The sequence below is a fragment of the Chiloscyllium plagiosum genome, chromosome 43 (assembly GCF_004010195.1).
Source record: "Chiloscyllium plagiosum isolate BGI_BamShark_2017 chromosome 43, ASM401019v2, whole genome shotgun sequence".
NCBI lineage: Eukaryota > Metazoa > Chordata > Chondrichthyes > Orectolobiformes > Hemiscylliidae > Chiloscyllium > Chiloscyllium plagiosum.
The window spans coordinates 5,586,283-5,613,264 of NC_057752.1; the positions used below are offsets into that span (position 1 = coordinate 5,586,283).

The 26,982-nt window shown below is 42.8% G+C and overlaps 1 protein-coding gene and 1 long non-coding RNA gene across 3 annotated transcripts; one reads left to right on the forward strand and one right to left on the reverse strand.

Moving 5' to 3' along the window:
* Positions 1 to 2,355: 2,355 nt before the first annotated feature.
* Positions 2,356 to 26,435, forward strand: LOC122543315. Of its 2 annotated transcripts, none has more exons than XM_043681833.1 (3): positions 2,356 to 3,226; positions 13,790 to 13,882; positions 22,245 to 26,435. In XM_043681833.1, the coding sequence occupies exons 2-3, from the start codon at positions 13,809 to 13,811 to the stop codon at positions 25,603 to 25,605; spliced, it is 3,435 nt and encodes a 1,144-aa protein (XP_043537768.1). In that variant the 5' UTR covers positions 2,356 to 3,226; positions 13,790 to 13,808; the 3' UTR covers positions 25,606 to 26,435. The 2 variants fall into 2 exon arrangements, with proteins under 2 accessions (XP_043537768.1, XP_043537767.1); XM_043681832.1 differs by lacking the exon at positions 2,356 to 3,226 and adding an exon at positions 12,757 to 12,838.
* On the reverse strand, positions 12,683 to 22,315 carry LOC122543316. The gene is made up of 2 exons (XR_006309995.1): positions 22,243 to 22,315; positions 12,683 to 13,679 (listed from the first exon to the last, which is right to left on the reverse strand). It is a non-coding gene; the product is annotated as an uncharacterized LOC122543316 (long non-coding RNA).
* Positions 26,436 to 26,982: the final 547 nt, after the last annotated feature.

Consider the following 26,982-nt stretch of genomic DNA (forward strand, 5'->3'; position numbering starts at 1 on the left):
AGGGTGGCTCCTAATTTTCCCGAGAGGGAAAATCCTTTCCAAATCCACCTTGTCAAGACCATTCAGGACTTTTTAAACTTCAATCAAATAACCCCCCACCCACCCGCACGCACACACACAAGCGCAGCCTGTCAATATATCCTTAAGGCAATCTGCTCATTCCACATATCAACCTAGTAGTTCTCCCTCTGAACTACCTCTAACTTGTTTACATCACCTTGAAATTAGGTGACCAACACAGCGCACTATTCCAAATGTGATCTCATCAATGCCCTATATACTGAAGCATAACATCCTTATTTTTATATCCAATTCCATATTTCAGGAATGAAGTCCTGGCCCTGGAGCACGCTCACAGGAGGCTCATGTGAATGGTCCCAGGAATGAGAAGTGGGCGGCATGGTGGCACAGTGGTTAGCACTGCTGCCTCACAGCGCCAGAGACCCGGGTTCAATTCCCGCCTCAGGCGACTGACTGTGTGGAGTTTGCACGTTCTCCCCGTGTCTGCGTGGGTTTCCTCCGAGTGCTCCGGTTTCCTCCCACAGTCCAAAGATGTGCAGGTTAGGTGAATTGGCCATGCTAAATTGCCTGTAGTGTTAGGTAAGGGGTAAATGTAGGGGTATGGGTGGGTTGCGCTTCGGCGGGGCGGTGTGGACTTGTTGGGCCGAAGGGCCTGTTTCCACACTGTAAGTAATCTAATCTAATCTAATCCTCTCAATAATAGTTAGCAAGCCATTTCGCTGCGTATTCACTTGCTGTACTTGCAGTACATCTTTTAGTGACTCATGCACTAGATTCCAATGTATTTCAGAATTCTGCAGTTCTCTCCTTAAATAAATCTACTTTTTTTCTATATAGTGTGTGGTGTTGCATTCTTCCAACTTGGTGTGAATAATGTCAGACAGGGTCTGCTAATTTCATATATGATTGTTTAATTTAAAGATCTCATCAATTCGGCCTTGTTGCACTTCCTGGGCCACGTTTTCTTGTTGGTCATTAAAGACAAATCAAGGGGCGTATGAGTAAATGCTGATCAAATGGAAAATGATTGTTCCGTGTGTTCAAACAAGTGTTTAAAAGAAAAACTAACTGGAGTGTCTTTTATGACTTCAGGACACTCTAAACTGCTTAATAGCTAATTACAGCAGTGAACAAATTTCAGAAATACTTGATGCAGGCAAGATGGCTGTTAGTTTGGCAAGACAAGGTCCCATAAGCAGCAGTACGATCAATGAGCAGGTAATCTGTTTTTAGCAATATTGACTTAAGGATAAATGTCAATCAGGACATTTGAAAAAAAACTTCCAAGATCTCTCTTTCAAAAATGCTGTAAGAGTTTTAACATATATCTGGTTGGCATGGATGGGTTGGACCGAAGGGTCTGTTTCCATGCTGTATATCTCTATGACTATTTATTTTTAACTTATTCACTCATGGGATGTAGGCATCACTAGTTGGGCCAACATTTATTACCCATCCCGAATTGCTTCTTGAGAAGATGGTGGTGAGCTTCCACCTTGAACAGTTGCACTCCGTGTGGTGTTGGTGATGTTAGAGTGTAAACCAGCAATGATGAAGGAACAAGACTTCCAAGTCACAATAGAGTGTGACCTGTATTCCATTCTCACATTGAAGATGACAGCTTTGAAAGTGTAAATTTTCAAAAAACCGTTCATGGGATGTGATTGCTGTTGCTAAGGCTAGCCTTTACTGTCCATCCTTTATTGCCCTGGAACACTATCTTCTTGAACCACTTCAGGCCAGATGTCCAAAGTTGCACTGGAAACTAACTTGGTTTTTGTTGCATATAAGTTCTCACTTAATATCAATGTTTTGAAATTTGTTTTTCTGTGTACCCACATCAATTGCAGCAGTAACTGGTAGATTGCCTAATTTTTTAATAACTTGTGTCTCAATTTGTGGGGGAGTGGCACGGTGGCTCAGTGGTTAGCATGCTGCCTCAGCACCAGGGACCCGGGTTCGATTCCAGCTTCGGGCGACTGTGTGGAGTTTGCACATTCTCCCTGTTTGAGTGGGTTTCCTCCGGGTACTCCGGTTTCCTCCCACAGTCCAAAGATCTGCAAGTCAGGTGAATTGACCATGCTAAATTGTCCATAGTGTTAGGTGCATTAGTCGGGGGTAAATATATGGTAGGGGAATGGTTCTGGGTGGGTTGCTTTTCGGAGGGTTGAAGGGCTTATTTCCATACTGTGGGTAATCTAGTCTAATCATTTAGATCTTACTGTAACTTCATGTCCTATGCTAAAGGTTATGTTTAATGCCTTCTTCAAAATATCAGAATGCATTGCAATGGAAGACAAAAATTGAGCAGCCTTGCACTACTTCTGCAGTTTAATTTAAGCATTTTTTCCCTGTTTGTGAATAGAGACTCTGGTTTGCAGGCTAGGCATTCCTGATGACAATGCTGATTTAATAACAAGCCTTAACTGGGTTTAGATTGTTCCACTGGCGCTTCACTAACTCTCGTGAATAAACTAAAATTCTCATTGTCTGTAAATTGTTACATCTGATAAATCTGACAGCCGATGAGATAAAAATGCTGTGTTTATTTCTAATGGTCTGGCACTCCTATTTTGTATATAGTCCTAGTGCCTGTGCGGGTAGGCCAGTTTTCCCCAGCAAGATGTTTATGATCCTCATGTTGGACCTGTCAGTAGCAACCAGCTGGAGAAAAGTCTGCAGCCTCTGTACAAGTATTGGTTTGATTACATGGGCAATTTTAAAACCTGTAAAAGGCCTATCTGGGATTTATTTTATTTGTTCCTTCATCATGGCGCTGACTTTCCAAAGCATCTTGTAGGATACGTTGACAAATGCTCTTTAGACCAGTGACCAAATGTACAAGGCCAAGTAATACAGACAGAAATGGAACATCTGTCACACAAGAATAGGCTATTCTCTGCATGTTGCTTCTCCCACAGTCTCATTCATCAGCATTCCATGCCTTCCTTCTTCTAATTCATCTTTCTCCCTGTCCTTGTTTTTGAGGGTTGGGGCCATGAACTTCTATAGTCCATTTTTTATAAGCAAAGTACTGCAATGGTTTGTCATTGCTGACCAGGAAATTGTTCTCATCATCTACCATCAGGAGTATTGGAAGGATTTTCAGGCTGGTGATCTTCCCATGTGGCCATGTTGTGAACATAGCTTCTACAGCCAACAAATCCCCCTAGTGTGGGCCTCAAACCCAGCTTTTGGTCCAGAGGTAAGGATGCTACCCCTCCTCCATGTACTAATCTAATTTCCTGTTTAATGCATCTATGGTGTGGGGCATGCACTTCTTTTATGATCACATATTGCTTCAGTTGTTACAGGGGTTTACTGGTTTGGCTCTTCTGTAGCCTTCTAATGGATTAGTCATATTAGCTTTGACAAATTCAGAGTAGGTCTGTGATCGCTGCATCTTGTTATTCATGTTTAATTTGAGTTATGGAATGTTATCTGGTACCATTCAAGTCAGAACTGTAACATGTTTTGTATGGTGTAGAGGTTGATTGAGCTATTCTCTGCTATCTGCTAGGGTCATATTAATTCTTTGTGTCATCCTCTCACCAAAACACACTACTCCAGTGGTATAACTTGGGTTTGTTCAACATGTTTAATGTTTTAGGTTAAAATTAATTGAACACGGCTGAAGCTTTTTGTCAGCATGTCCATGCAAATGCAAGAATGGCCAAATCTCTAATGCCTTAGCCAGTCAGAGTTGACCTGCCAATTAACCAGAGCCCATTTTTCCCCGCAGTATAAGTTGTGATTATTTGAAATTTGGCATTCTTGCATTTATCCTGATGAATGGAAAAGAAAACTTCAGCAATATCATCTCTTTTCAGCAAGATTCAACCTCTATACTGCAAAGCAAGTGTTTAAAATTAATTGTTGTGAGCTATTTGTTATCTATATCAGATTTTAAACAAAGATCTATCAACTGGGTTATGTAATAATTAATTGAATTATTGTCAAAACGCAATGTATTGAATAAAGATGCAATAACAGGTGAATACAAACAGTAATATAGACTTAAATATCACTAAATGTCTGACAAAGGCATGCATGTACGCCCATGCAAGAACTAACTCTCATAAGGAGAAAAGGAAAAAAACATTATCTGCAGAGATTGGCTTTCTGAAGAACAAAAGATTGGCTAATGGGTTATTCGTGAAGGCAAAATGATAGAGCAAAGGATGTCCTGGAGACTATTCTTCTGATGTTCTGCAACTTGTGGTCAAGTCCCTAATCATGCATAGTTGTTTCTGAAGACTTGCAGGCTCAGCAAATGCAAACTGGAGATGTTATTCAATCACTTTCAAAAGACCAACTAGATTTCACACTGAACTCCATAGAAGGATGGTCTGCTCAGAAATGAGAGAGAGAAAAACTAGGTAGCTTGTTCTTAACAAGCTTCCCTGAAACTAGGCCAGATAAATCAAGCCATTCACTTCAAGAAAGTCCAACAGGTGGCTACAAGAAAGCAAGCAGTTATTAGTAGTCATGTAATTTGCAGGAAGTCTTTTTAAAATATCACTGAAAATATCTACTGTGAACTTTCAGTTACTTCTGAGAGAAACTACTCCAGGTATTTTTAATATTAACATTAATACTTGAAATGAATTGTTTTTCCACAATCCTTAAGTCCTCCAAGCAATATTAAACTCCTGAGGCAGCTTGCCACCTTGGTGGGTTGGGAGGAGGTGGCATTCCCTTGATCACAATCACTGCCTGACTAAGGAACTAGACATCAGACAAGAGGAAGTCACTTAGCTTCTCTTCCAACTCTTCTGTTTGAGGGTTCAGTGCAGGGATATATACTAAAAAGGCAATTTGCCTGGCCATGCTATCTCCTTCCCAAATGCCAGTCATGCAGTAAGGAGTTCCAAGTTGTAAGAGATTGTAGAGTAAGAAGGTTGTATCTTGGACCGTTGGGCAAAATGCAGAGCAATTTTGATTTTGAGCAAAGTAAGCTAGCCCATCTAATAATGAATCAACGTTGCATAGAACATTACAGCGCAGTACAGGCCCTTCAGCCCTTGATGTTGCACTGACCTGTGGAACCAATCTGAAGCCCATCCAACCTACACTATTCCATTATCATCCATATGTTTATCCAATGACCATTTAAATGCCCTTAAAGTTGGTGAGTTCCATGCCCCTACTACTCTGAGTAAAGAAACTACCTCTGACATCTGTCCTATATCTGTCACCCCTCAATTTAAAGCTATGTCCCCTCGTGCAAGCCATCACCAGCCATGCAAGAGTTAGTTCTTGCATGGGCGTACATGCATGCCTTTGTCAGACATTTAGTGATATTTAAGTCTATATTACTGTTTGTATTCACCTGTTATTGCATCTTTATTCAATACATTGCGTTTTGACAATAATTCAATTAATTATTACATAACCCAGTTGATAGGTCTCACTATCCATCCTATCTAATCCTCTGATCTTGTATGTCTCTATTAAGTCACCTCTCAACCACCTCCTCTCTAACAAAAACAGCCTCAAGTCTCTCAGCCTTTCATCATAAGACCTTCCCTCCAAAACAGACAACATCCTGGTAAATCTCCTCTGCACCCTTTCCAAAGCTTCCTCATCCTTCCTATAATGCAGCAACGAGAACTGTATGCAATACTCCAAGAGCGGCCGCACCAGAGATTTGTACAGCTGCAGTATGACCTCATGGCTCTGAAACTCAATCCCTGCACCAATAAAAGCTAACACGGTGTATGCCTTCTTAACCACCCTATCAACCTGGGTGGCAATTTTCAGGGATCTATGTACGTGGACACCGAGATCTCGCTGCTCATCCACACTACAAAGAATCTTAGCATGAGCCCAGTATTCTGTATTCCTGTTACTCCTTCCAAAGTTAATCACCTCTCACTTTTCTGCATTAAACTCCATTTGCCACCTCTCAGCCCAGCTCTGCAGCTTATCTATGTCCCTCTGTAACCTGCAAGAGCCTTCTGCACTGTCCACAACTCCACTGACTTCAGTGTTGTTCACAAATTTACTAACTGCTCCTTCTCCGCCCTCATCCAGGTCATTTATAAAAATGACAAACAGTAGTGGCCCCAAAACAGATCCTTGTGGTACACCACGAGTAACTGAACTCCAGGATGAGCATTTCCCATCAACCACCACCCTGTCTTCTTTCAGCTAGCCAATTTCTGATCCGAACTGTGAAATGATCTTCAATCCCATGCCTCTGTATTTTCTGCAATAGCCTACCATGGGGAACCTTATCAAGCGCCTTACTGAAATCCATATAGACCACATCAACCACTTTACCTTCATCCACCTGTTTGGTCAACTTCTCAAAGAACTCAATAAGGTTTGTGAGGCATGACTTACCTTTCACAAAACTGTGTTGACTATCCCTAATCAAATTATTCCTTACTGGGAACGAAAGTCATTTTAATGATTCAGACAAGACTTGCCTTATCTGGTGTTAACTGTGTTTGAAGTGTGTCCAGACCAGCTCATTACCGTTTCAATTGTACTCTTTCAATTGCAAGGAGAGAAAGAGCTGTTTGAGGTAACTCAATAAAATTAAGGCACTTGGGCATTTAGGGCAGTGACTAACATGGCTAAATCTGAGAATGTACCTGCAGCAGACTTGTACAGGTATGCACAAATTTACAGGTTCAGAATGACATGCTTGGAACACTAGTTACAATGTGATGAGATTTTTATCTACATACTCAGCACATGCTTTCCACAGGACCCCTCAAAAATAACTATTCTCTCAGGGTGTGGAAGATACAATTCATTGGAAGAGGAAAGCTGACTCTCACAGACATAATCCATTATTTGATATTGCATAAATGAACATTTTGACAGTTTAACGTTGCTCTGTTTAGTGAGAATTAATACTGTTGTGGAATTAATCCTTGTATTGGGCTGATCGACCTGCCAGCTCACTTTGTGCTGAGCTGGTGTCTGCTAATCTCTGTAAAATACCACTCAGCCTCAGTGCAGTTTTTGGACAGCCTGTAAGGGAAAAAAAAAGAATTGTTTGTCTGTCTAATCATTAATGCTGCATTCAGGAATTTTATTTTGCCTCTGGCTGGTTTCAGCATCTCTGGTACCAAGAGGTTCTGCCTGCAGTTCAAGTGAATGTGCTCACTTTCTAAAATAAAATGTTTTGTAAGAATAATAAAATTCAGCAGGCTTAGCTTTTGTTTTCACAGGGAACATATTGCATGTAGTCCTTTACTTTCTGGTCAAAGCTAACCATTAAGAGTTGGGAAACTAATCACGCTGTGCTATAACTTTTATGTAGAGACAAATATGGCCATGATTCTAAAATTGAATGAAGTTCCAGGTCAGAGTCATAAAGTTGAAAAGAATGTAAGGTGAGTTGTTGTTAGTTCTGACTAGGATTTTGGAACACACCAACAATCGTGGCCAAATTTAAAGGAATAAAAGACTTGTATTTTGTGTACAGTCATAGAGATGTACAGCACAGAAGCAGACCCTTCTGTCTAACCTGTCCATGCAGGCCAGATATCCTAAATAATTTGAGTCCCATTGTCATGTCTTTCACAACTCCCAGGTGTCCTATATTCATTGCTAAAGAAGTTTGTTTCTTGAAGTTGTCACTGTTATAATGTAGAAATCTTGGCAGTCAATTTGTGCATAGCAAGATCTCACAAATATTAATATGTTAAATGGTCAGATCATGGTTTTTTTTAAAGTGATGACGACTGTTCCTATTTTTATTATTTACACTGTCTTTGCCCTAGATATATTTTGCTTTATTTTTAAGAATTCCTTTTTCTTTTAAGGTTTATGGATTTTAGTCCATCTGTTCTGAAGTTTACATAAGCAGTGAAAGGTCTCTCTGCGTAGGACACACATTGTCTTTAAGGGCCTAGCTTTAAAATCTAGGCCCAAATGAGAGCAATCAAGTCGAAGGAGGCGAAACAGTTTTGACAAATATGTCGTCGTATGTAATTCTACAGCACAACACTGGTCTTCCAATTAAGACAAATTAAGCAATAATGACCCTCCCTTTACAGTCCTGCGAGGGGTCAGCTCTGCTAACAAACTCTCTACCTTCCAAACATGCATGCTTTGCATTTTCATAGAATCCCTACAGGGTAGATAGAGGCATTTGACCCATCAAGTCTGCACCAACTCTCCAAGCATTCCCACCCCCTCACCCCCCAAATTCCTGTAACCTTGTATTTCCTGTGGCTAATCCACCTAGCCTACACATCCCTGGACACTACTGGGCAATGTAGTGTGACCAATCCACCTAACCTGCATATCTTTGGACTGTGGGATTGTGATAATACTATGACATTTAAGAGGTGCGTTTTGGAACAATAAAAGCAGCCTGGATGGGTAGGGTTAGGCTCCCACAGAACCAGGATTTTTAGTTTTAGCTTTCTGCAGGTGCTAGGGTCTTGAAGCTGGGTGTGAAAGCTCGTATTCCTCTCTCTGTTACAGCTAAAATCTGGCATTCTCTTCCTGCTGCTCGAATTGCAAGTGAGACAACCTGTTTTACTGAATTTGCCTTTGCCAAGTGTGTGTTTATGTGATGTTATTATACTGGAACAGTTAAATAGCAGTAGTTAATAGATATATGAATTTGTTAAGCATTTTGACAGTTACAATTAAGCCAGTTGTTTTCTTTTATTTCTATTTTGTCTGTATTTTAACTGTAGTGTAAAAATAAAGTGTGTTTTGTTTCAAATCCGGTAGTTTGACCAATCAAATTGCACTCAGAACACAATGCTTTTACACTTGTAAAATAAGAAAAAGGTGGAGTCTAGACTACCTTTGTAATGTATTTTGAGTGGGTTTGGTCTGGTCCATAACAGGATAAACTGGAGCAATTGGCAAAAACCCATGCAGACCCAGGGAGAATATGCAATTCTACAGAGATAGTCACCTGAGGCTGGAATCAAACCCATGCTGTTGGCACTGTGAGGCAGTAGTGCTAACCATTGCTTCTGTTGATTGAAACTCCCTTTAGGCCTTCCTCTTCTGGATTTCAGAGAAGCCTCAACCACCTAAAATGCGGTCTGTCAACGCAAAGATTGCCCTGCTCCAAATTGAGCATAACCCGAAATGGGGTAAGCAGTGAGAATTGCCATTGCTGTTGTGGTCATTGATAGAGGCTCAGCTCCTCAGTGACATCACTCAAACTATACACTAGCAATTGTGTCTCTCCAGTGGAGTGAGATGTCTGGTCCTTTGTGGATATTTTCTAATCAACCTGTTTAAAAATGTCATTACATATCTTTGGAACAGGTGGGACTTGAACCCTGGCCTTCAGGTAAGGACATTACCACTGCACCACAAGCTCAGGTGGTCTTTTGTCGAGTATGACGAATTATTTACTTAAGAGTGTGGTGCTGGAAGAGCACAGCAGGTCAGGCAGCATCCGAGGAGCAGGCAAATCGCCATTTCGGGCAAAAGGCCTTCATCATGAATTCTGGTGCAGGGCTTTTGTCCGAAACATCAATTTTCCTGCTCCTTGGATGCTGCCTGACCTGCTGTGCTCTTCCAGCACTACACTCTCTTCTCTAATCTCCAGCATCTGCAGTCCTCACTTTCGCCTAATTATTTACTTACCTGAGTCAGCCACAAATTTGGAGTTAGGGAGGAACTTGTGGTTTTAATTTCAAGTTTTCGCATGCATGTTTGAAACTGCAGCAGAGATTCCCAGCGACAGCAGGATAATATCTCAATTGAATTACCCCATCAGTTAGACTTGTATATATGGTATAGAAAGCGATTTATAAGCAGTGCATCATCAACACTGCACAGAGTAGATTAATTCCATAAAGATTTAACATCACTAACAAAATGATTTATGTTTAATTGGCATCCTAGGATCCTTGTGCAGTAGCAATGTCCCTATCTCTGAGCCAGGAGGCCCAGATTCAACCCCCACCTACTCCAGAGGTATGTAATCACATCTCTGAAGCACTTGATTATAAAATATATTAACTAGCAGTCCTGTGTATCACGACCCTTGTTTATGTAACACAGTTTGCAACAGCCTTAATATATCTCTTTATTTTTGCATTGAGTTGAGAGTCAAGGCCACGAGAAACCAATAACGTCGAATTTCAGAAATGGCATTGTTGGTTTCTGGAGTGTCATTATTGGTGGTGTGAGCTATATTACAGTAAAAAGGGTGTTGAGACTTTGCGGTAATTAAACACAAATCCCAACAGTATGTTGTGTGAACATGGGTTTTATTTCCTCGGTGTACTGTTGTTGGGCACCAGTTGAAGTACTTGCAAAATTGCTGCATGAGCACAATGAAATATTTGGCTCCCTGGAGTTGCAGAAAGGGTACCTTTCTCTTTAATCTCAATTTTACAGTGTAATCGGCAATCAGGCTCAGTTGGTTTGCAATGCAGAGTGACACCAGCAATGTGGGTTCAAATTCTGCACTGGCTGAGGTTACCATGAATGACTCTTCTTCTCAACCTCACCCCTCACCTGAGGTGTGGTGACCCTCATGTTATACCATCACCAGTTGTCTCTTTAATGGGAGAGCAGCCCTAAAGTCTGGTAAGACTATAGTCACTTTACCTGCAGATGCAGAGACATATCTGACTTTGATCTTGCTGCACAAAAATGTCTTATGTGGGAGAATGAGTCAGAGAACCTGTAGAAATTAAAATATTTGAGAATAAAACACAGTGACAGTCTCAACAAGAGAGAACCTGGGGCCAGGGCTTTTGTTCAAGGGAGGATGTGAGTATAAAGTACAGTTAGCAAGTTTGCAGATGACACCAAAATTGGAGGTGTAGTGGACAGCGAAGAAGGTTGCCTCAGATTACAATGGGATCTTGATCAGATGGGCCAATGGGCCGAGGAGTGGCCGATGGAGTTTAATTCAGATAAATGTGAGGTGCTGCATTTTGGGAAGGCAAATCAGGGCAGGACTTATACACTTAATGATAAGGTCCGAGGGAGTGTTGCTGAACGAAGAGACCTTGGAGTACAGGTTCATAGCTCCTTGCAAGTGGAGTCGCAGGTAGATAGGATAGTGAAGAAGGCATTTGGTATGCTTTCCTTTATTGGTCAGAGTATTGAGTACAGAAGTTGGGAGGTCATGTTGCGGCTGTACAGGACATTGGTTAGGCCACTGTTGGAATATTGCGTGCAATTCTGGTCTCCTTCCTATTGGAAAGATGTCGTGAAACTTGAAAGGGTTCAGAAAAGATTTACAAGGATGTTGCCAGGGTTGGAGGATTTGAGCTATAGAGCGAGGTTGAATAGGCTGGGGCTGTTTTCCTTGGAGGTCGGAGGCTGAGGGATGACCTTATAGAGGTTTGCAAAATCATAAGGGGCATGGATAGGATAAATAGACAAGGTCTTTTCCCCAGAGTAGGGTAGTCCAAAACTAGAGGGCATAGGTTTAGGGTGAGAGGGGAAAGATATAAAAGGGACCTAAGGGGCAACTTTTACACGCAGAGGGTGGTACATTTATGGAATGAGCTGCCAGAGGATGTGATGGAGGCTGGTACAATTATAGCATTTAAAAGGCATTCGGATGGGTATATGAATAGGAAGGGTTTGGAGGGATATGGGCCGGGTGCTGGCAGGTGGGACTAGATTGGTTTGGGATATCTGGCCGACATGGACAAGTTGGACCGAAGGGTCTGTTTCCATGCTGTACATCTCTATGACTCTATTAGCAGATGTCCACTTCCAGAAGGAAGTCTAATTATTTTGTTCAAGTCATATTTGATTGATTGCAGTCAGCAATCTCCCAGCATGGCTCTTAGGCCAATGTAGTAGCTTGAAATTGCTTGCAATGAGCTTCAATCAGAGAGATGGCTAGTTCGCAGTCAGGCTGTGACCTTAACTAAGGTGGGACTAATTCTTCGTTGAAGAGTGTGGTGCTGGAAAAGCACAGCCAGTCAGGCAGCATCCGAGGAGCAGGAGAATTAAAGTTTTGAGTGTAAGCCCTTCAGGAACCATTCCTAATAAAGGGCTTATGCCCAAAACATCGATTCTCCTGCTCCTCGGATGCTGACTGGCTGGCTGTGCTTTTCCAGCACCACACTCTTTGACTCTGATCTCCAGCATCTGCAGTCCTCACTTTCTCCTGAGACTAATTCTTGTCTCACTTGGAGCAAGCTCACCGAAACACATCTGAATTTCGGCTGAAAAAAACTGAGAATGCTGGAGAAAGTCGGGCATAACCGCATATGTGGTGAGAGAAGTGGTTAATTTTTCATTCAAAGATTTGGTTCAGTTCGAATGAAAAGTCATATTGAACTTGAAACATTAATTCTGATTTCTCTCTCCATAGACCTACTGAGTTTCTCCAGCATTCCCTATGTTTGTTTCAGATTTCCAGTAACCACCATATTTTGCTTTTATCAACATTTCATTTCCTCTACCTTCCAAAACCTTGTGTTCCTATATTGAGAGAGAGAAAGAGAAACAGTGACCATCACTGTTTTTGCTGTCAACACAAAACGTTGATGAAGTGCTGATGTTAGCAAGCTGCTTTCACCTCATTATTTCCACATGAGGAGGAATTTGTGCAGAATTTGGTGGGAGTGTTGGTGCTGGAGAGTCCTTTGACATTAGTCTGTATAGTTTACGGCAATTGAGGTTTAGCAATAAATTACAAATATTGTCAATCGCATTCAGGGAGTTGAATTCTACATTACACGAGAAGCAGAACAAACACAGGACTTTATTAAGTATCCTTTCAAAAACAAACTGTCATTTAAAAACCAGCCAGGCAGCAAGGTGAAGATTAAGCTGAGACAGAGTGTGGGAAGGTGATACAGCAAGGGAGTTGGGGAAGACAGCACCATACGTTGAACAGTTGGTGAGTAAGTTTTTATATATAATGTCTTGGTTTTCAAGTGTGTTAATCAATGTCCCCATTGTCATGCAGTACGGTATAAACCTTGTTTTCTCTAGAGCAACTCCGTGAACATTGTGTCAAATTTATGCTCCCTCACTTTTAGTGGAAGTCTTAGACAAGGGATGAACTTCATCTTTATGGAGACAGTTTTGGTAAATTCCCTTCTCTCACTTCTTTGCTCCTGGACATCCCTCAGAGTTTCAAACCTTCTCCATATCAAGTAAGTTAGCACTTGGTAGAAGCAAGACTTGCATTTCTATAGCGCCTTTCAGTGCTTGAGAACATTCCACTGCATTTTATAGCACAAGGACTGCTTTCTGAAGCAATGTCGCTGTTGTAAAGCAGGAAACGTGTCAACCAATTTGTGCACAGCAAGATTCCACAAACTCTACTGTGATCAAGTGGCTGGTCCATTTTCTTTTAAAGTGGTGTTGAGTGAGGGATGAATATCATTCAGCACACCAGGCAGGATATCCTGCTCTTCTTTGAAACACCGGCCATGGAATCTTTATTATGTCCATGTGAGGGTGGCTGGGGCCTCTGTTTAATGGGTCCTCCAAAAGCAATCCCCCATCCTGGTACTGCGCTGGGAGCGTAAGCTTCGTTTATGTGCTCATGTCTCTGAGGTGAAGCTAGAACCATGAACTTCTGTCTTCAGTGGGAGTGCTCCCCACTCTGTCACAGCTGTAATGTGTTGTACAAACCTGGAGTTTATTTAGCTCATGCTTCCTGCTTCCACTCCTGAATCCTGTCCTTTGTATTTGGAGAACCCACTCCTCTGAAGCTTTGAGGATTGGAATTGCTGTTGGATAAAAATGAACTTCAGTAAATGTGGAGTAAATGTAGAAAGCAATATGCTATTAGGCAAATGTTTCTCTCTTTGCTATTGATGCATTTTTCTTCCCTTTGAAGGTGAAAATTAAAAGAGTAAATGAACTCTGAAATGAGGAATTATGGCAACTATGACTCTCTGGGTAAATATGGAACCTTTCATGGGAGATCCACGTAAGCACCAATTAATCATTTTGTCCATCTTGTAAAGGATGAGCACAAGGGATATGCCTGATTGATGTTGTTTCTCTAATCAGTGCCATTTCCTTAAAGTTAGCATTTAAGTTCCAGTTTTGTCATGAGGCTAGAACAATAATTTTAGAAGGGAGATTTGCATTAACGTGTTGGAGACAGCTCCATATATCATGCAAGTGGCATATTTTTAGTTCTGACTGAATCTGAACCGACGTCATCTGTCCTTGGTTCGCCAACCTTCATGCTAGCTATATATAGGACTCTTGGAGGTCACACAATAGTCATTCACCTGGCAGACCCAGCTAAAGCTGTCCTTGTTGTATGTACCCACTATATAAATAGCAAATTCATTTGCTCCCTGAATGGTTTACATACGTACCATGAAGATAAACGGAAAATTAGATTGGATATGAAGCCATGACTGTCAAAATAAAGGGGCAAATTAAACAACTAATTAATTTGATGTGGTGTGGCATCAATAAAATTGAAATTTGAACGCCTGAGCAATGCAGACCAGTCTGTCTTTCTCGACCACAGAATGTTCTGTGGAGTTACATGTCACAACATTAATAATAGAAATCCAGTATCAAAGTTTAATTTGCACAGAATATGCAGCAACAGCATCTTACAAAGCAGAGATTCTCCTCGTGACCTGGATATTGTGATAGAAATGGCCAGCATTCACTGCCATTGCTCCACTTGAGCTGATGACAACTTGTGGAATCCACACACACAAATCGAAAGTTGCTGTTGGTCTGGTGAGCTTCGGCACAGATTGTGCTGTGCAAGTTCCCTCCAGACCACAGTCTCCATTGCAAACATGATTTGACAACAAGATCAGTGGTATTCACCTCAGTGTAAGAACTTGTTTCAAAGTTTCAGACTGATTTTTTAAAGGATACATATCATTTACTACAAAATACCGTCACTAGCCCTAAAAAAAAGCTGATTTTACATTTTTTGAGGAATGTCAAGTTTATACATCATATAAAGATCCATCCATTTAAAGATAGCTTGTCTTTATTTTAGCCTCCATTTGTTCCAATCACCATTTATTTTATGCAAAAATTTAAATTAAGTGTGAAGGAATTCGGAACAAATATATAAGTCTTAGTGGCTCCTTGCTGCTTGCTGGCATCACTGCTGCGGTACACCAAGAAGGAAATATTTTCCCTCCGCTTTTCTCCCTTCTCCTTCCCAGGAGCTCTTCAAGTGGGACCCTGAGTAATAAAGGGCAGGGTTATCTGGTACCTGCTGTCAGTGTACTGCTCTTGTCAGCAATAGAATCCACTCTTAGCAAGCTTCTCTCACAGGGGAAGGCAGAATCCCAACTTCCCAAAAGAGGGGATTACATGGGTGATATGTGTCTCCTGGTAAATGGAGCCACTGAGGCCATTTTACACATAGAAACATGGAAAATAGGAGCAGGAATAGGCCTTTCGGCCCTTTAACTCTGCTTCCCCATTCAATATGATCATAGCTGATCATCCAACTCAGTCCCCTGTTCCTGCTTTCTTCCCCACAGCTCACCACTCTCTGGGTAAATATATTTGTCCTCATAGAATCCCGACAGTGTGGAAGCAGGCCATTTGGCCCATCAAATCCACACCAACCCTCTGGAGAGCACCCCACCCAGACCCACCCCCTCCCCTGTTTTCCCATGGCTAACCCACCTAACCTGCACAGCCCTGGACACTATGATCAATTTAGCATGGCCAAACTGTCCTAACCTGTGGACTGTGGGACGTAACCAGAGCACCCAGCAGAAACCCATGCAGACATGAGAATGTGCAAACTGCACACAGACAGTCGCCCAAGGCTGGAATTGAACCTGGGTCCTGGTGCTGTCAGGCAGCAGTGCTAACCGCAGAGCCCCATCTCAATCCTAAATGGTCTATTCTGTATCCTTACACTGTGGCCCCTTGTTCTGGACTCTCCAGTCATGAGGAACCTCCTTCGTGTTCACTCTGTCTAGTCCTGTTCGAATATTATACTCTTCTATGAGATTCCCACCGTGCAATTTTTCTAAATGCCAGTGAATATAATCCTAACTGATCCAGTCTCTCTTCATACATCAGTCCTGCCATCCCAGGAATCACTCTGGTAAAACTTTTTTTTTACAGGTGTGGTCTCACCAAAGCCCTGTATAATTGCAGCAAGACACCCCAACTCCTGCACTCGAATCCTCTTGCTATGAAGGCCAACATACATTTGCCGCCTTCACCACCTGTTGTACCTACATGCTTACCTTCAGCGACTGGTGTACAAGGATATTCAGATCTTGATGCATCTCCCCCTTTCCCAATCTTATCACCATTTGGATAATAATCTGCCTTCCTGATTTTGCGACCAAAGTGGATAACCTCATATTTATCCACATTATACTTCATTTACCTTGCATTTACCCACTCAACTTGTCCAAGTCACACTGAAGCATCTCTGCATCCTCCTCACAGCTCACCCTCCCACTCAACTTTGTGTCATCTGCAAACTTGCAGATATTACATTTACATTCATGATTTAGATGAAGGAATTATGTTATAACTAGCTAGAGTCCCAGCACTGAACCCTGCGGTACCCCATTAGTCACTGGCTGCCACTCAGAACAACATCTGTTTATTCCTATTCTTTGTTTCTGACTGCCAACCAGTTCCCTATCCACGTCAGTAGACGACCCCCAATTCCATGTACTTTAATTTTACACGCTGACCTCCAATGTAGGACCACATCGAAAGCCTTCTGAAACTCTAAGTAAAACACATCCACTGGTTCCCCTTATCAACTCCAATAGATCCATTCTTAAAAAACAAATTCTGCAGATTTGTCATGATTTCCCTTTCATAATTCTATGTTGACTCTGTCTGATCCTGTCACTATTTTCCAAGTGCTCTGCTATTGTTATGAAGTTGAAGGTGTGTACTGTACCTTTAAGAGAGAATGAAAGCTGGCAAACACCTGTCATGCCATTCGGTTTAAATTATGCATCATGATAATAAAACCCAACTGAATTTGAATCTTACTGTTTTGACAACATCGAACCGATGAGGCGATCCTATGTTTGGGGTATAAAAGTCAGACATTTTGTACAGTTAGCCAGAAAAGAGCACCACCTGCCAAAGGTGGATCCATGCAGACTGTGGTCCTTCTTTTCTCCATTTATCAGAGCAACAGTGCACATGTACAATATGTAAAAACCCATCACAAAACTCAGGCCTTTCGCCTTCTGATCATGTTGTTGAGAGGCAGTTGAAGCTTGGGTCAGTGGAATCAGAGAAAGTAAAAGAAACTGAATTGTCTGAAAAGCAGAGAAAGGATGTTGAACCAGAAAAACAATGGAATGAGAGTGTCACTGGAGAGCCATTTCAGAAACAGGAGTGTTTCATTGAAGCTACTAGTAGTAGTGTGGAAACAGCAATTCAAAGACGACAAACGTCTGATGTTGGCACCAAGGAGCAGGTGGAATCTCAATCTCTTATTTCTTCAGAGGAAGGTGGGGTTGAAGACTTAACTACAGTGAAAGAGTTTGAACATGAGAAACCTGATGAAGGATTCCATTCTTCTCCAAATAGAGATGTTTGTCAGACTTCTGAAACTGGAGGAGGTGCACAACCTTCTGAGAGCATTAAAAGTGGAGTAATCACTTCAGTGGAACCTTTGTCTGCAGGAAAAGAATTGCCAGAACATTTCAGTTTGGATCCAGCAGACCAGTTGGAAGATTTTATACAGGAGAAGGAAGTAAAAATGGAGAGCTCGGTTTCTCTGTTAGACCAGGTAGAGCCAGGTCTTCCTGCAGAGATGGGTGTCAGTCCCACTGGTTCCATCCCAGAAGAATTGAAACCCCACCGCCTTATCTCACACCCTGACCTGATGGACTCTGCTAGTAACTCTGCCGAAGCACAATTAGACTCTGCCACCTCTGTTTCGATCAAGCAGGAGACTAACCAAATCCAAACAGACAAAACTGAGCTCTGTGACATTCCTGCTGATTCAAGCTGTAGCTTCGTGGAGAGGGGTGAAGTTTCTGATATAGTCTCGGATGGAATGGAGACCAGGGATAATCCTGTTGAAATGGAAGTTAATGATATTGTGACCCCTATGGAGGTTGTACCTGCAGTAAATAAGCTAAAGACTGAGCAAGATGCTCAAATGGAGGTGCAGGATATTGGGAGCACAGACCCTGTCAGTAACATGTTCATTAAAGCCGAGATAGTAGAGGAAATATCGAATCAAAGTCAAACGGACTCGAACAGCACCTGCTTGGAACCAGATTATCCAGTTACTTTGGACCGTGATCCCAGTCTGGCTACTATGGATGTTTGCATGACCGTAGCAGATGATGTTTCTCCAAGGGTGGAAGAAGAAGCTGAAAAGTCCAATTCAGACCTCCGGTTAACAGAAACTGAAGATTCCCTCCCAGCTGACTCTGGAATGAAGAAGAGTGAATCTGGCAAGCCTGCTATAATGAAGAGGCGCTTTTCACCAGGTCACCCTCGAGTCAAGTAGGTAAACAAGGAAGAAAGGCGTATTTTTTTTGTTTTTGGACGAGGGCAATCACATTTGAAGTCTGTGTCTGGAATCTTGGAGTCTCTGGGATCTACAGGAGTGGATACATCTGCAAGTAAAGATGATGATGACAAAACACAGTGGTTCTCTTCTCTTCACTGAAGACAAATTTATTCTCCAACAGGATATGTGTGTGGTCTGTGGGAGTTTTGGACGAGAGGTAGGGGGACAGCTGTTGGTTGTTCAGTGTGGGCAGTGCTACCACCTATACTGTGTCAATTGTAAAATGACAAAAGTTATGTTGAGCAAAGGGTAGCGTTGCTTGGAATGTATCGTATGTGGTGCATGTGGAAAAGCTTCTGAACCTGCTCGTTTATTGTTATGAGATGACTGTGAAGTAAGTTCCCACACGTATTACCTGGATCCACCATTGCAAACTGTTCCAAAGGGTGGGCGGAAATGCAGGTGGTGTGTTTGCAGTGTGGTGCCACAACACCTGGTTTTCACTGTGAGTGGCAGAATAACTACATTCACTGTGCACTTTGTGACAGCCTTGTTACTTGTCCTAGCTGCAATGAAGACTATGAAGAAGATCTTCTCATACAGTGTCACGACTGTGATCAGTGGGTCCACGCCATCTGTGAAAATCTCTTCATAGAAGATGAAGTGGAACAAGCGGCAGATGAGGGCTTTGATTGTACTGCATATGAGCCCTTTATTCATCCAGTTATTCGAAGTGAGTCCTCCGTCATTGCACCTGTCCTCAAAGTCAAAGATCCAGAGCCACGGTTTTATAATCACGACGGCGTATGGTTGACAGTCGGGCATGTCACAGTTCCGAAGTCTTATACTTTCTCCGCCGCACAAAAAAGGACCAAAGCCCAAACTAAAGAACAAACCTCCGACACCATGCAGTGAGCCAATGATGGTTAGTATGGATGGCTCATCTATAGAAATAAAGAAAGGAGGAGGTGAAGGGGACGAGGAAAAGGTTGCCATGGAACCAGGAGAATGTGATGTAAAATTCGATGCACCTGTCAGCCAGGAGCAAGAGGTGTGCCCAGTGAATAATCGTGTAAAAGCAAGTGAAGAAACTGAGGAAGGGAAGAGGGTGCCACACAGACTCTGAAGAGGTGGATTTATGGTCCATCTGAGGCAATCCCGGACGAGTCCCCAAACTGTTCTGACACAGCGGTGAACCCTTCTAATTAAATCAAACACCAGAGAAAGGCTCACCTTGCCTTGTAATCTGTTAAAGTATGAGTGTCAGAGAACTACCTAAATTCCACTATTTAACAAAAAAAATCAATTTTATTCCTTAACTCTAAAAGTGAACATTAAACAACAACTATTTACAACTCTAAGCCTTCTTTCTCTTAAAGGTTCATTATCTACCTCCCACTCTATAATAATATACTGAACCAATAAAGCCCTTATTAAATTTACAGCAACTCAATTTTCAAAAGCCAGACAGTGGCTGTCATCTCCGGTGTTGATCTTCCTCTGTTTGTACATCTCCCTGGGTCATCTTCAGGGATAAAGATTTTTCATACGAAAAAGGTACCTTTGACAGTGTGTGTTTTCGGGCAGTCTATCTGACAATGGCAAGTGCTGCTCATTTCTGGCTAACTGTCCAAAATGCCTGCTTTTTATACCCTAAACATCAGATCATCTCATTAGTTTGATGTCATCAAAACAGTAAAATTCAAATTTGATTGGGTTTTGGTATACTGGGGCATAATTTAAACTGATTGGTTAAATTTAAACTGCTGTGAAAACAACTGGTATCTAAAATGTTACATCTTTCAATTTTCCAGCACACTCTGTGACATGACAGGTGTTTGCCAGCTTTCTCTCTCTCTTCAAGGTACAGTACACACCTTCAACTTCATAACACCATTAAATCTTTTATAATTGACTCTAGCATTTTCCTCACCACCAATATCAGAGCAACCAATCTATAATTCTGTTTTCTCTCCACCTCCTTTTTGAAGTAGTGAGTTTTCATGAACTACCCTCCAATCATACAAACTAATTCAGAGTCTATAGAATCTTGAGAGGTGACCACCAATACATTCACTATTTCTAGAGTCTTCCAGTACGCTGGATATAGATTATCAAATCCTGCGGATTCATCTGCCTTTAATCCCATCGATTTCCTCAACACCATTTCCCAACTAATACTGATTTCCTTCACTTCCTCTCTCACTACACCCTGTGTTCCCCAACACTTTTTAGGATGTTATTTGTGTCTTCCTTTGTGAAGACAGAGCCAAATTATGTATTTAATTGGTCTGCTATCTCTTTGTTCTCCACTATAAAACTTCCCCTGTTTCTGACTGTAAGGGACCTATATTTGTTTTAACCAATCTCTTGCTTTACACATACCTTTAGAAACTTGTAGAATGAGTTCTTATATTCCCCACAAGCTTACTGTCACACTCCATTTCCCCCCTCTTAATCAATCCTTTTCTCCTCCTTTGCTGAAATCTGTACTGCTCAGGTCTGTTACTTTATTGGCCAATTCATATACCATTTCCTTGGATCCAATACAATTCCCTAATTTCCCTTGTTAACTCTGGTTGGACCACCTTTCCCACTTTATTTTTGTGCCAGGCAGGAATGAACAATTGTTGCAGTTCCTCCATGCGCTCTTTAAGTGTTTGCCATTGCATATCCAGCTTGTTTCTAATTTCCTCTTTAACGTCTTCCCTACCATTGCCAATACAGTTTGTGCACCTAAATACAACCCCTTTAATTTTCTGCCCTTTGGTGTTTCTAAGCTCTACCCATACAGTTTCCATTTCACTGGAGCTAACATCTAGGGATATTCAGTTGTCAAGATGGACAGACAAAAAGAAAAGGAGATGGGGTAACATTGCTGGTTAAAGAGGAAAGTAACACAATAGTGAGGAAGGATGTTAGCTCCAGTGAAATGAAAACTGTATGGGTAGAGCTTAGAAACACCAAGGAGCAGAAAATAACAGGGGTTGTATATAGACGCACAAACTGTATTGGCAATGTTAGGGAAGACATTAAAGAGGAAATTAGAGACTAGCAATAAAAGTACAGCTGTAATTATGGGAGCCTTTAATTTGCATGTAGTTTGGGCAAATCAAGTCAGTAACAATGCCGTAGAGGATGATTTTCTGCACTGTGTATGAGATGGTTTACTGGATTAATATGCTGCAAACCCAGCAAGAAAACAGGCCATCGTAGACAGGGTATTGTGTGATGAGAAAAAAATAATTGGCAATCTTCCCTTGGGGAAGAGTGATCATTACACGATAGATTTTTTCATTAAGATGCAGAGTGATGTAGTTAACTCTGAGACTCAGGTCCTGAATTGAAATAAAGGAGACTGCAATGGTTTAATGCATTAGCTGGCTCCAAAAACAATGGGAAATGTTACTTAAAGGGATGATGGTAGAAATACAATCGCAAACACTTAAAGTGCACACGGAGGAACTGCAACAATTATTCATGTATTCATCCTTTTGTTCAAGGCAATGGTGACTTATTCTTTAAATGTATTTAAAGCTGAGATTGATAGTTTTTTTTTTATTTTCATCAATGTCAAGTGATTATGGGGGCGGACAGAAAAGTGGAGCTGAGACTACAACCAGATCAGCCATGATTTATTAAGTGATGGAGCAGGTTCAAATGGCTGAATAATCCAAGGTCCTCTGTTCCTTGGCCCCATCACATGTAGAGACTTGTGATAAACAATGAAGACACTGTCAGCCTTAGGAATCTTTGTCTTGAAGCATCTATTTAATAAATTTGCATTTTATTTACTTCACCAAAAGGAAAAATATTGATTTATTCTCACTTACAGTTATCGGGGGAATCCTGTGATACCACCTGCAGCCTCAGCGAGAGACGTCAACTCCAGGAGACCGAAGGAGCCAAGGCCACATATTTTGCAGGATTCCACCAACCGTGGGGCAGTGCAGCCCAGAGGTGAATATGGGGAGACACGGACTCACTGGTGGGAAGCAGCGCCAGTCAGAGAGGCAAAGGCTTCCAAGCAAGAGGGGCACTGGGACAGAGAAGACTGGGAAATGTGGGAGTCAAAGGATCATCTGGAGATGCGCCATAAGAGGAAGCAAGAACGTAGAAACCTGGGCAGAGAGTGGAACTCCCCAGAGCAAGTCAAAAGGTCACTAGGACATCAGCCAAAGCCATCCAGATGTCCTCTGCCTCTGCTCTATGACACAATCTATGAGGAATGGGAGCCCCTCTATAGAAGGGGTTTGCCACAATGGCCTTCTGTCAACCAACCCGCTGATGACAGACAAGTCGAAATATATCAATTTTATAAAGAGCAGTCTACAAGAGACCTCTCATCACACAAAGAGGCTTTCAAAGTATCGAACCACAAACTGAGAGATCCATCAGAAATGGCAATGTCACTTGCCCCCAGTAGATTGGGAGAGAAAGGTTACAAAGACCGTCCCCTGAAACCTCCAAGTTATGAGATGTACTTGCAGATGAAAGTACAAGCACAACAAGAAAGGAAGAGTGCAGAGTTTGAGAAGAGCCAGAGAGGCCAGGTGATTGATCGACAGGTAAACAGCTTTGCAGAGCAGAAAGAGCTGCCTCCCTCTATCTGCCAGCAGCTGTTCAGCAGAGAGAGAAGACATCAGGGCATAGGTAATGTTTGTGGGTCTAATGTGCCACCAACTTTTCAAGCCAGTAATTATCAGGAGTTTGATGGGGAAAAAGACAGAAGATATCCTCCAATTTCAGAAGTCGGATTTAACCTCCCACTGGATTGCTTTTGGAGAGCAATTCCTGATGGACAGAATTGGTTGGAAGTTGGTAGAAATGAGAAAATGGGCCAAGTGAATCAACAGAGAAAATGTATTGATGCTGAATGCTTTGGAGAACAGCTGCTTGCTCGCACCAGTCCTGCCAGTTGGTATGCTGCAGAGAAGGATGTATGTTCTGGAGTGGTACCACACTTCAGAGAGATTGACCTCCCATTATATCCCACCCCCACAGAAAGCACCAAAGAAAAATATAAGCAATCTAGTTTGAAACATGAAGGAATCAAAGTGCAAACTCCACAGGTTGAATTGGAAACTTGGCCCAGAGAAAAGGATGTGGGGAACAGAATGAAGGGTGAAGTTCTCAGAAGCAAAAGGGGTGAAGTTGTCTTCTGTCTCGTCTCCAGAGCCAATAGTTGTCAGTCAGCTCAAGACACTCAATCACATACACTCCCCAAAGTTGGCAAGGATTCTAATGTTCCAAGTTGGATCAATGAGCTTGAACCAACTCTCCTGACCCGGCAGGATGGGAACTTTTACAAAGGGGGGAGTAAACATGAAGTTTCAAAGTCTGCCAATGTGGAGGTAGTAAAAGCTCTGGATGCTGTGCAAGGTTATGTCAACCCAATCAGACTGCAGGCTTGCCTGGATGGGCCAAAATATACAAGCATCTACTGTGATAGTGAGAATCCCAGAGCCCTGAACATGACTTGTGATCCAAGGGATGGCCTCCATTTCACAACCAGACACAGGCAGAGGCCTTTGTCCCCAAGGCAGCTGCTGTCTTTTGATGCTGGAGAGGAGCTTAGGAGTTACAGAAACCCTGATATCTCGTCAAGCAGAGAGGCCTGGGGGTTTCAGCACAGTGGAGCTGACAATTCCTTAAATCACCTGCAGGTGACCGGGCAAGAAGCTGGTATACAGTGGCACAGAGCGCACCTGAGAAATGAAGTGGGGCAAATTGCTCTGTCTCCCAATAGGAGGAACAGACTGGACCGCTCAACTGCCTGGCACCTCATGCAACATGTTGAGGCACCTAGAAGGAGAGTAGCCTGGGCCAATAGAGAGGATGTACAGAGAGAGAGAAAACTTCCTGAATGGAAAGAGCCAATGGGCTCTGCTCTGAAGACAGGACAGCTGATCAGACAGAGAGCAGAGAGAGAGGGCCCGGATCAGAATGGGCTATTTCTTATTGATGCCAGCTCTGCCATTGTTAAGGTGCAATATATTTCTTCGCCAGAGCCAGAACGAGTGAGATTTTCATCACCCATTCAAGTTGAAGATTCATTTAAACGTGCTACACTCCCTGATAGCAGCAAGGGCAGGAATTTAAATGCAGAGGGGCAAGAATTCAGTCACACTGTGACATCCCCACTTAAAAATATTGTAAGCACCAGTAACCATTCCTTTGGGGCTCATGTATCAGATTCTATTAGTAGCAGCGATTGGCAACATAGTAAAAATATTCCAGAGGAAAGTGGAGACCTGTTCCCACCTCCCAGGATGAAGGAGAGCATAAAGGAAAGGAGCATCCGGATATTGGGTCTGCCCAGGATGGAGCCAGATTCAGTGGAAGTACAGGCCAGGGAGAGTGAGCCAGAGGCCAAGGAGAACGGGGCAGTTGCCAATGAAGTGAGTGAGCAGAATGAGCCTCAGACAGAGAGCAAACCAGAGCCACGGTCTGGTGATGACACGGTGGATCATTCCGAGATAGTACAGGATTGTATTGGATCGGAAACTGTGGAACCAGCAACTGCTGAGAGGCTGCAGCTTCCCACTGCTGCTCACGCTTCATCGCTGCTTGAGGTTATGTGCAGTGTGCCTCAGACAGGGGCCAGTGAGGAGAAATCCAGCCAGCTCGAAATCCCACATGAACCCCCATCCCTGTTCCCTGAGGGTCACGGCTCCAGCAGCGGAATTGAGGGCGATTCCGGGCACGCAGCTCCTCGGGAGCTTGGCAATCCGAATCCAGCAGTCGAGGAGTTGCAGGGTAAGGTGCTGCGATCAATTTTGAAGCTCCGCCGCCACATGGCTCCTGACTCGGAGTCGGATGATGAAGAACAGGAACGCCTCCTAGCGTCCGCAGTAATAACTGGCGGCAGGGCAGCAGCGAGCCAGCCGCTTGCAGAGGGAGGGGCTGGCGATAGTGTTGGCAGAGAGCGAACCTCTTCCGGAGTCGCGAGTCGACAGCGGAGCAGTGAGCCGCAGGGAGTGGCGAACATAGCGTCGGCGACTCACTGCTGGCGAGACGCCAACGAGGCGCTATCTCTGTCGGAGAGCGTTGTGTCGGAACGGTTGGAGGACCGAGCTGAAAGTCAACCGGGAGCTGACGATGCCACAAATACCGCCCTCCGAGAGCCGCCTCGTGGCGCGGGAAGCCCGGAACGTGAAAGCACCGCACCGTGTGGTACTCTGGTTTTAGGGTAGTTCACTGCCACCAATTCTCCTTTCTCCAGATATTTTCTACCTGTTCAGACATTTTATTACACAACTCTGGCTCAGTTGGGACTTGAACCGAGGCCTCTTGGCTCAGAGTTAGAGACACTACCACTGCACCATAAGAGCCTGTAAAATCATTAGCCTGCGTCTCTAGATTTCTAGTCCAGTGATGTTACCAGTACACCACTATTCCCCCCACCTACTTTTTCTGCTCAGTCTGGGGCTTGTTTAATTTTCAGTGAAAGAGGATAGACCATTAGTTATTCAAAACAGAATCGCATGATAACAATAGGCACAATTTACATTACCTTAGTAGAACAGAATTACCAAGGACTCTTGAGAACTGTGGCGAAGACATCTGCTCCCTTCCGCAACTATGCAGATCTAAGCTGTCTCCTCCTAAAGACCATGTAACATTATCAGATTGGATGGAGCTCAATGTAACGTGAACAATAATTCCTTCATAAGCAGTATTGTATACAGCTCAAATATTGAACGAAGGGGTCTTGAAGTTACTTTTAAAAACCTACAGTTATGCGATTGAATGATGTTCATACCATGCAGGTGACAAACAATGACTACTTCCAAAAGGAGATAACCTAACCGTTGCATTTTGCCCTCAATGGCATTACTTCACTTAATAGCCCCACCACCAACATTCTGGGAGTTATCACTGACCAGAAATTGAACTGGACTCGCCATATAAATGCTGTAGCTGCAAGAACAGGTCAGGGGTTAGGAAGCCTGCAGTGAGTAATTCACCTGGCTCCCCAAAGCCTGTCCACAATCTACAAGGCACAAGTCAGAAGTGTGATGGAATACTCCCACTTGTCTCAATGAATGCAGCTCCAACAATACTCAAGATGCTTGACACCATCTAGGACAAAGCAGCACATTTGATTGGCACCACATCCATAAATATCAAGTTCCTCCACCATCAACACTCACTAACAGCAGTATGTACCATCTACAAGATGCACTGCAAAAATTCACCAAAGATCCTTACACAGTACCTTCCAAACCCATGATCACTTCCATCTAGGAGGACAAGGGCAGCAGGTACTTGAGAACACCACCACCTGTATGTTCCCTTCCAAGCCACTCACCATCCCGACTTAGAAATATATCACTGTTCCTTTACCATTGTTGGATCAAAATCGTTCCCAATGGCATTATAGATCTGCTTGCAGCACATGGACTGCAGTGATTCAAGAAGGCAAGCTCAGCACCAATTTCGCAGCAGCAGGATTGACAGGCTGAGAATCTTATCTGTCCTCAGCCTAACAGGGATTTGGGTGAGGGGGAGTGTGCACATTTCTAACTCATTAATAGCAATTGTTAATGTTGTGGTTAATTGTTGAACAG

Bases quoted from the DNA above. Each gene is read 5' to 3' on its own strand.
- LOC122543315 (XM_043681833.1), top strand. From the start codon at position 13,809: ATGAACTCTGAAATGAGGAATTATGGCAACTATGACTCTCTGGGTAAA. The intron at 13,883-22,244 runs GTAAGCACCAAT...TCTCACTTACAG, and splicing joins ACCTTTCATGGGAGATCCAC to TTATCGGGGGAATCCTGTGA.